The 10,769-nt window shown below is 40.0% G+C and overlaps 1 protein-coding gene across 1 annotated transcript; it reads left to right on the forward strand.

The window, feature by feature from the left end:
• The first annotated feature begins 7,438 nt into the window (after nucleotides 1-7,438).
• Nucleotides 7,439-9,658, forward strand: LOC114824225 (receptor-like protein 2). Its single transcript, XM_029100662.2, has one exon. It carries the CDS (start codon nucleotides 7,439-7,441, stop codon nucleotides 9,656-9,658), a length of 2,220 nt encoding a protein of 739 aa, XP_028956495.2.
• The last annotated feature ends 1,111 nt before the right edge of the window (nucleotides 9,659-10,769 follow it).

Here is a 10,769-nt window from a genome sequence, read left to right on the forward strand (position 1 = left end):
ACCAAATTCAAAGGCTTATTCATTTTTTTGCTAATCAGGTACGCTTAAAATAAAAGAAGATATTGAAACGTCCACGAAGCATGAAAATTTTTTCCATGATGCATGAACCCCTCTATGTTTATATTTTCCTTTCGATATATATTGTATATGTTTATATATTTGTCAATATATATATTTGTTTCATGTATCGCACAATTAAATTGTAATGTGGAATTTGTGAGTCAAATTATAAAATTAAATTAGAAGCAAATATGGGTTTCCTAAACCATAGGTTCGAAATATTGGGTATTTTTTTAGTCTTACTGTGGGATGGCATGTGCCCTTGGACTACCTGTGGAGCCCCTATTAGGTTTGCTGCTTTCTCGGGCAAAACCAAGCCTTGGCTTGGGTTCCATGTCGCACTGGCCTGCAACCATTTCCTCTTGCCACCGGCCCACGATCTGCATGTTGCAACCCTATGGTTGCTGGGCTTTGCAGCAGCCCTGTCCCGTGCACATACAGCCAGCCAATTGAGGCTGGGCTTAGCTTCCCGCACCAACGACCAAGGTCCCAGCCTTCGCTGGGCCTCCCCGCTAGCCCACAAGCCAGCGTGTGCTAGGCTTGTCCTTGTGCCACCCACACCTAAGCCCATGGCCTGCAGCCATCGTGGGCTACTTTCCTGTAGCCAACCCGATGTCCTTTTGGGCCATGCCTTTTACTCAAGGCACCCAACCAAGCCCAAATTATTTTGGGGCTATATTTTTGATCCAATAATATTATTTAATATTATTTAGCTTCTACAATCGACCACGTATGGCCTGATTTATTGAATTAATTAAAAGTGACATGCAATCCATTAATCTGATAATGAATCTAAAATTATTGACCTAAAGATCACTTTTAGACATTAACTATTTAATAATTTATTTTTATACTTTGAACTATCACATACTTTCGTAGTAACGAAGCTCTCACACTTGAGTTCCCGAAGAACCTCAAATCCACTATATTCAAATTAGTATATTGCATTCTGTGTTTCTTGCAGGAACCTCTCATTATGAACTAATTGTTCATAAAACTAAATTGAACTTGTAGTTTCAAATTTAGTGCCTTTGAAACCCGAAGTTTTCATTCAAAACATACCACTTGAAACTTGTAGCTTTCATGTATAAATTAAACCAATACATGTCTATAGAACCTATATGTTCTACGATAAATGTTTATGGCTTACCATATGACTACTCACGTTTTTCCCTTTATTTTAGGGACATGTCGAACTTGAACAAGCTCGATTTCTCCGCTCTAGAAGTCTTTGGAAGAAATTATCTGAAGTGGGTTCAAGACGTGAAGCTCCATCTAACTGCAAAGGGTATTAGAGCCACCATCGAGACACCAATCGCCGACAAACCTGTTGACAAAGCTCAGAAGGCTACTGCAATGATCTTCATTCGAAGACACATCCATGATGCACTGCAGACTGAGTATCTCGCTGAGGATAACCCACGCACCCTCTGACTTGCTCTGGCCGATCGTTTCGATCACCATAAAGACATATACTTGCCTGAAGCAAGACACGACTAGGAGCATCTTCGCTTCCATGACTTTAAGTTTGTGAATGAATACAACTCCAAAGTTTGTAGAATCCGTTCTTTGTTGAAATTCTGCAAAGTAGAACTAACCGAATCAGATCTTCTGGAGAAGACTTATTCGACCTTCCATGCCACCAATATTGTCCTGCAGCAACAATATAGGGCATAGAAATTCACCAAGTGTTCGGATTTGATCTCTGTTTTACTTCTTGTTGAAAAGTAGAACTAGCTTTCGATGAAGAATCATCAAGCTTGTCCTACTGGCTCGAACGCCACGCCTGAAGCGCATGTGACCTATTATAGCAGTCATAAGCGACGAAAGAATCGTTGTGGTTGTGGAAATGGGCAGGAAGTCTAACCATGAGCCCAAGGTCAACAGAGTGCCGCACCTAAGGGAAGAAATGTGACCCAACAGTGTCCACTACTCGCCCCTAAGGCCTCAAACTTCAAGAACAAGGGCAAAGCTCCCGTTCAGCCCGTTTCTACTAAACTGGACATGTGCTATCGTTATGGACCAAATGATCATTGGTCACACGTATGCCCAGCTTCCCCCAAGGCTATTGCCAAGTATCATTCCCTTCGTGAGTCTAACTTTGCACATGTGGATCATCCGGAAGATGCAACTACATCAATAGAGATATCGGATTTTCAGGAGGCTTCAACACCTATGGATGAATAATTTAGACATGTTTTTAGGGTGTTTACCCCTAGTGGCCGAACCCACTAGGAGTGGCCGGCCCTACCCCCTATTTTGCTAGGCTTATGGTTTAATTTTGAAACAATTTTTCTAAGTATTTGGAATAATTTGTTTGGTTTTGGTTTGTATTGAATTATGGATTGTTATTTAAATGGATATTATTTTCTCGAATTGCTTAATTGAATGAATGGACTTATATTTATGCATGTGACCAATTCAATCAATTTATTTCTAGGTATGTCTAGTGGGGAAGTTAGTTGTCTGGCAGATAGTGCAACCACGCACACCATCTTGCGTGAACGACACTATTTTACTAACTTCACACCCAAGAAAGCTCATTTGACAATTCTCTCAAGCTCATCCAACTTGATTGAAGGGTATAGAAAGGCACGTATCATGTTGTCTAATGGTACAATTCTGACCATTAAGGAGACACTCTATTCTTCATGTTCCGAAAGAACGTTGCTGAGTTTTAGAGATATTCGAGATAATCAATATCATCTTGAAACCACAGAAGATCATGGTTCTGAATTTCTTTGTATCACTTCGTATGAATATGGCCAGAAGCATATTCACGAAAAGTTGGAACGCTTGCTGAGTGAGTTTTACATCATAACCATTCGTGGCATAAAAGCCTATAATGTGGCCGGCCCTATGCCTGAGTTCCAGGACACTTTGTTGCTTTGGCATGATCGTTTAGGACATCATGGACGTGACATGATGCACTATATCCTCAAATCTTCACATGGGCATAAGTTACATCCTTATGTTGGAGTTCCACCATGCAAATCGTGTTCTTTAGGGAAGTTGAATATTCAACCCTTATATACAAAGATTATTCACGACCCTTCTAAATTTTTTCAAAGGATTCAAGGGGGCATTTGTGGGCCTATCCAACCAACATGTGGACCATTTAGATACTTTATGGTGTTGGTTGATGCATCGACATGATGGTCACATGTTTACTTGTTGTCCACATGCAATGCCACGTTTACTAAACTCCTAGCTCAAATCATTAAGCTAAGGGCTCACCACCCTAATTATCCGATCAAGTCGATTTGACTGGATAATGCTGGAGAGTTTACGTCACAGACTTTTGACGATTATTGCATGTCAGTTAAGGATTGATGTGGAACATCCTGTGCCCTAAGTTCACACCCAAAACGACCTAGTAGAAGTTTTCATAAAGCGCATTCAATTTATAGCTCAGACTTTGGTTATGAGAACCAAACTGCCGGTATTTGCCTGGGGCTTTGCAATATTGCACGCAGCTATATTGGTCCGACTAAGGCCCACCGCCACCCAACCACATTCACCGTTATAGTTGGTCATTAGATACGAGCATGACGTCTCGCTTTACAGGTGTTTGGGTGCACCATTTATGTGCCAATAGCGCCGACACTACGTACCAAAATGGGTCTTTAAATAAAAATGGGAATCTATATCTGTTATGATTCGTCATCAATTGTTTGATACTTAGAACCGTTGACAGGAGATCTCTTTACCGCACGTTTTATGGATTGTCACTTTGATGAGACAGTCTTCCCGTCGTTAGGGGGAGATAAGTATGCTAACGTTCCCGTAGAACGCCGTGAATTGTCGTGGTATGCTCTCACCATGTCTCATTTAGATCCCTGCACTGCCCAGTTTGAAATTGAGGTGCGACGAATTATAGATCTTCAGAACATTGCTCAAAGCATGCCGAATGCTTTTAATGATCTAGCAAAGGTGACAAGATCACATATACTCGCTGCAAACACACTTGTAAGGGTAGATGTACCCCGTGTACGTCAACAACCCGCCTGGGAAGGCCGGACCGTCCCCGAAGGTGGGGAGGCTACACCCTCCATGTGGCAAGGTACATTGGTGGCTAGCTGATCACTTGCTCTGAGCCTGAAGCGTGGCAGACCCCTTGGTTCAAAGGATTCACAACCCCGGAAGAGGAAAATGACACTAATTAGTGACCCTAGTTTGAATCCGACCATCGCTTAGTCATCCATTCCAATGCATAAGGTTATTTTAAAATACGGTGATGCTTCAGACGAAACATGCCAGCCTCCCGAGATTCGTGAGATTTCAGTCCACTACACAGTATTGGATGAGGTTTGGAATAGGAATGAGATGATTGTCGACAATGCATTCTCATACTCAGTAGTTATTGTCATCATGCTTAGCGATGACATTGAACCACGTTCCGTCAATGAATACCGACGTAGAACCGATTGGTCAAACTAGAAACAAGCAATCTAGGTCGAACTCGATTCGTTCGCGAAACGTAACCACCACGCTTGAAGCCTGTTGTTTACAAGTGGGTTTTCGTGAGGAAGCGTAATGAGAAGAATGAAATAGTACGATATAAAGCACGCCTCGTAGCGCAAGGCTTCTCTGAACGCCCTGAGATTGATTACAAGGAGACGTATTCCCCTTTAATGGACGTTATAACGTTCTGATACCTAATTAGTTTGGTAGTTTCTGAAAAACTGAATATGCAGCTTATGGACGTGGTAACCGTGTATCTCTATGGGGATTTAGATATGGAAATATGCATGAAAGTTCTAGAAGGACTTCCATTAACTGGCTCAAATAGTTCTAGACACGGAACACTCTCTCAATTAGGTTGAGGAGGTCACTCTACGGATTGAAACAATCCGGGCGGATGTGGTATAACCGTCTGAGTGAATATTTGACAAGTCAGGGTTATGTGAACAACGAACTATACCCATGCGTGTTCATAAAGAAGTCACATCCTGGATTTGCAATCGTTGCAGTTTATGTCGATGACATAAATCTTATTGGGACTTCTACAGAGCTTGAGGAAATTGCTACACACTTGAAATCGGAATTTGAGATGAAGGATCTCGGGAAAACTCAATATTGCCTCGGCCTGGAGATCGAGCATTGTTCGGATGGAATCCTAGTACATAAATCGAACTACACCCAAAAGGTGTTACGTCGTTTTAATGAGGATAAAGTGAAGCCTTCGAGTACACCCATGGTCATTCGGACTCTAGATGCTAAACGAGATCCCTTTCATCCAAAGGAGGATGAGGAAGAGATTTTGGAACCCAAAGTTCCTTACCTAAATGCAATTGGGGCTTTATTGTACTTGGCTCAGTGCACTAGACCTGACATCTCTTTCGCTGTGAATCTATTGGCAAGATACAACAATGCGTCCACACGAAGGCACTGGAATAACGTTAAAGACAATTTCCGCTACCTTAAGGGTACTACGGATTTGGGCTTGTTCTATACCCGCGAATCCCCAAGTGTTGCCGGGTACTCTGATTGATTCTCGCCTTGTTGGTTTCGCAGATGCTGGATATCTGTCTGACCCACATAGAGCATGTTCTCAAACAGGTTATGTCTTTACCATTGGAGACACCGTTATATCTTGGAAGTCTACCAAGCAAACGTTATTTGCGACTTCGTCTAACCATGCTGAGATTCTCGCCCTACATGAGGCATTGCGTGAGTGCTTTTGGCTGAGAGAAGTTATGGGACACATTTGAAGCACTAGTGGTCTTACATCAGTCGTTGACCTTCCTACGACGTTCTTTGAAGACAATGCAGCATGTATCGAGCAGTTGAAGAAGGGATACATCAAGGGAGACAACACCAAGCACATAGCGCCAAAGTTCTTTTACTCACAAGCAGCAGCATCAGAACATTGAAGTCAAGCAAATCCGTTCCTGTGATAACCTGGCCGATCTCTTCACCAAGTCATTGCCCAAGTCTACATTTCAGAAGCTCGTCCAAAGAATCGGTATGCGTAAATTATCTAAGTTGAATCACTTGTAGTTCTCTTATTTAGAAGATATGTCTAACTCAGGGGGAGTATCAAGAAACATACTTACATGATCTTAATGTACTCTTTTTCCAACGATTAGGAGCATTTTTCCCACTGGGTTTTTGCTACCTAACGAGGTTTTAATGAGTTCACTACCTTCGTCCAGTTTGACGTTCATTTTAGACATTATGCATACTTTTCACTTTTCTCCTTAGTCTATGGGTTTTCCCTATGCCTTGGGTTTTACCATAGCAAGATTTTGTGAGTTTTACTACAAATGCATACTTCACTTAAATTTGAGACTTGTGATCACCCGTTGTGCCGATGACTTCATCAACTATTCTACCTTATCTGTTGAAGATCTAATGCGATGGTTTGTTAAGTATTTACACACTCAAGGGGGAGTGTTGCAGTCATATTTAGAATAGGAATGTGATTGTGTAAATCGTATAAGATATGGGACAGTATCTTATATTCCTATTAGGAGTAGATTACCTATTAAATGTTGTGATCCTAAAGGGAAAAGTTTTTACCTATCATACTACTATACATAAAGGCACAATAGGGTGAATCAAACACACATCACAATTAAATCAATCTCTCTTCTCACTAACCATAGCCGGCCCCCCCTCTCTCTAAACCCTAGATCGTTCAATCAAATAGGCCTACAACACCTACAATGATTGTCAAACAAATATAAGAAATGGAACAGATGATGACAAGACAAGTATAAAGTAGATACTTTGTAATAATAATGCACTTATTTGTCATATTTATGGTGGATAATTAAATTCATCAACATAATTAGGGTGTCGTGGTACAATTGTAAATATTTTGAAAATAGTAGGTATTTATTTGGCAGTTTATTTCAAATTTGAGTTTTATTTGGATGTTTAAAAAGAGATAAGTTTTTATCAAGAAAATAAGTGTTGCATGAGCTTATATCTAAAGAACCCTAATAAAAACCACGTGCGTACGAAAATTAGCGTTTGGTGTCACTTCATATTCTTCTGCTTCCCTAAATTCAATGATCCCTTTTCTTTATCTTTATTTTTTCAATTACCGTGTAGAAATAAAAGCATAATTTCTTCCCCTTCTATGGCAAGACTTTGACATTAGCTCTGGTCCTTTTCAAGGTGGCCCCTCCTTCAGAACAATGTCTTCTCTTCAACGTATAGAGGGCTTTGGAACACCTGTAGGGTAATGGTTGTTTGCCAATTTCTCAGTTTGCAGTGATGTTTGCCGCTAGCGTGTTCAAGCTAAAAGGAAGACGCAAAAGAACTTCAGATTACGTATGCATTTAGTTGCTCTATATATACCCAAACCGTTGAGAATTCTGAATGTAAAGAAACATATGTATGTTGGAGCGGCTTAATTTCTAACCCAATGGCTCATGACTTCCTTCTCATCCTTTTATTCTCTCACATCATCTCTACAAATGTTCATGCATGCAACCAAACTGAGCGTGCCTCTCTTCTGTCCTTCGCCTCCACCCTATCTTCTCGTCCTTTAAATTGGACTTCGGTTAACTGTTGTCATTGGAAGGGCATCACTTGTAATAAGGATGGTTTGGTCACCCATTTGCTCTTATCCTCCAAGGGTCTCAAAGGAGATATTTTCCCCTCATCATCATCACTAGGAAATCTCACATGCCTCACCCACTTGAATCTCTCTCACAATTCACTTTCCGGATCACTTGAAACTGAATTCTTCTCGTCTTTGGATCGTCTTAAGATCCTTGATTTAAGCTTTAATCTTCTTTCAGGAAAGCTACCTTTTTCTTTGCCATCCCACAATATCCAGACGTTGGATTTGTCAAGCAATCGCTTCCACGGTGCAATTCCATCATCATTCTTTCAACAAGCTCAGAATTTAACTAGTTTCAATGTCCACAACAATAGCTTCTCAGGTTTGATCCCATCCTCTATATGTCTTCAATCTTCTCCCTTGATTAGGCTATTGGATTTTTCCCTCAATGAATTCAATGGTAGCATTTCTCCTGGATTCGGGAAGTGTTCAAAACTGCAAGTTTTTCGTGCTGGTAACAACATCCTCTCAGGGCTACTCCCCAAAGATATCTACAATGCCACCAAACTTGAAGAAATTGCATTCCCTTTCAATTCACTCCATGGAGCCATAAGTGAGAAAATTTTCAACCTCACCAACCTCGCAATCCTTGACCTCTCCTTTAATCAATTGAGTGGCCTGCTCCCTCTCCATTTTGGAAAGCTCTCCAAATTGAAACTCTTGACTCTTGATGACAACCATTTCGAAGGTTATTTGCCCCCATCATTGATGAATTGCACGAACCTTGTAGAAATACATATGGCAACCAACAACTTGGAAGGAGATATCTCCATGCTCAATTTTTCGAGGCTTAGTCACCTCAGTAAAATTGACCTACATCAAAACCACTTTACCGGTACATTTCCAACAAGCCTTTATTCATGCCAGTCCCTAAAAGCTATTCGTTTCACAGCAAATAATCTGAAGGGACAAATACAACCTGAAATTCTTTCATTGAAGTCTTTGTCCTTTCTCTCACTGATTGGCTTAACCAACATCACTGGGGCAATGAAGATATTAATGCATTGCAAAAGTCTTCAAATACTATTGCATGCGTATTCGTTCAAAGGTGAGGAAATGCTAGCTGATGAAGGCGTGGTTGATTTCGGTGGGTTCCAAAATCTTCGACTTTTGGGTTTTTTTAATTGTGAGTTGACTGGTCAAATGCCTTCATGGTTATCAAAACTCAAGAATGTAGAGATCTTGTTTTTGACAGGCAGTAGAATTACAGGGCCAATTCCTAGATCGTTGGGGACCCTTCCCAAACTCTTTTACTTGAGCTTGGCACACAACCGAATTTCAGGTGAATTTCCAAAAGAACTTTGTCGACTACCAAGGTTGGTACATGAAGAACCAACCACAACTCAAGTAGACGACTATGTTGACCTACGTATCTTCCCCCATTCATCCTTAATTTACCAACAAAGATTGTCCAGCATTCCACCAACATTAAACCTATCTTTCAATTACATTCATGGCAGAATACCTACTGAGATCGGCCAAATACACCTTGTCCACAACTTGGATCTCAGTGGCAACAACTTTTCTGGCAACATTCCAGAACAAATATCCAACCTAAAAAATCTAGAGAAATTGAGCCTTTCCATTAATCATTTTTCTGGAAACATCCCGTTGTCGTTGGCAAGTCTAAATTTCTTAAATTATTTCAATGTCTCGTACAATAATCTCGAGGGACCGATCCCAACAGGCACTCAACTCCAAAGTTTCAATGATTCTGCGTTTGAGGGGAATTCAAAACTGTGTGGCTCTCCACTTCTGAATGAGTGTCTACCAATTAACGGCGTTGATGCAGATAGTAAGAACAACCAAGGTGTAGACAGTGAGCATCAATTTCCATGGTTGTATATTTTCACTGCACTAGGTTTCATCGTAGGATTTTGGGGAGTGTGTGGTTCTTTAATTGTTAAGAAGACATGGAGATATGCATATTTTAAATTCTTAGAAAATGTACAAGATAGGCTTCATGTCAAGATTACAGTGCTTATGACCATGATGAAAAGAAGGCTCAGAGGAGACTAGATTGTACTTTTTATCGTACATCTTCAGTTTTCTTTTCATACTGAAGACTGAAAGGATATGTATATTTCTGATACCAGTTTTTATCTTTTAGGTTTTATTTTAGAGGGGTTTGGACCTATGTCCCCTCTTTTTCTTGTATTTTTTGTTTGAAAGGGTTAATGTATATGGCCCCTCTTTTTCTTGTATTTTCTTTTTCGAGAAAGGTAAAGTTTATGTCCCCCCTCTTTTCTTGTATTTTTATTTCTTGCTTTATCAGGGGTTTATGTCCCCTTACTAAGTATAGCTTCTTTTTTTCATATGAAAATAAAATTAACGAAGAGTGCACAGTGTGGGATGAACCCTTGTTACAATGCATGCAGTGTCAGAGCATAAACAAAAGTGCAGAAGTATAAAGAATATTTATACAAAAATAATAGAAATAACTTCCTACATTATCGAAAGTGAACTCAAAAACTGCCAGTGATCCTCGTCTCCACTAGAGTACAAGTACTAAGTACTGGAGAGGTGCAAAACAAATGGTGTGATCTTCGTCTCCACTAGAGTACAACTACTTTATGTCCTGGAGATGCAAAACAAATGGTGTGAGCGGGAAAAAAAAGATTTTAAAACCTTGCTTTTTGGAGTATAGTAACCCATCGCTATAGAAAACCGTATAGTGATTTTCCATAAAAGAAAGACTTATCTCGAGAATTTCATAGGACATGCACAGCACGACGGTTATGACCCAACGACGTATTAGTGAGTGGGTTTCTGTTTTTAAACTATTTATTATATATATAGTTGCCATATCTGTTTTTATGAGATGTTTGTATATCATGCCATGACTTTAATCTAGAAAAAATAGAAATATTATATATATTTGTTGTTGTGATTTATGAGTTTATGAATCCAAATCATATATATATATATATTTATCTGCTAATCTACATATGCATTCATTTGTGTTGCACATGTTCTACAGTCAGGACATGCTTCACGTGTATGTTCACATTGTACTTATGCTCATTAGGCATTCTAGGATACATGTGTGATGCGCTTAGCGGGAGTTTCACGTGATTGCAGTACTATAGAGCGTAAATTTATACACCTAACTTGTTCATGTTAAAATATC

This window comes from Malus domestica, chromosome 03 (assembly GCF_042453785.1).
Source record: "Malus domestica chromosome 03, GDT2T_hap1".
Classification (NCBI taxonomy): domain Eukaryota; kingdom Viridiplantae; phylum Streptophyta; class Magnoliopsida; order Rosales; family Rosaceae; genus Malus; species Malus domestica.

Bases quoted from the DNA above. Each gene is read 5' to 3' on its own strand.
- LOC114824225 (XM_029100662.2), top strand. From the start codon at position 7,439: ATGGCTCATGACTTCCTTCTCATCCTTTTATTCTCTCACATCATCTCT.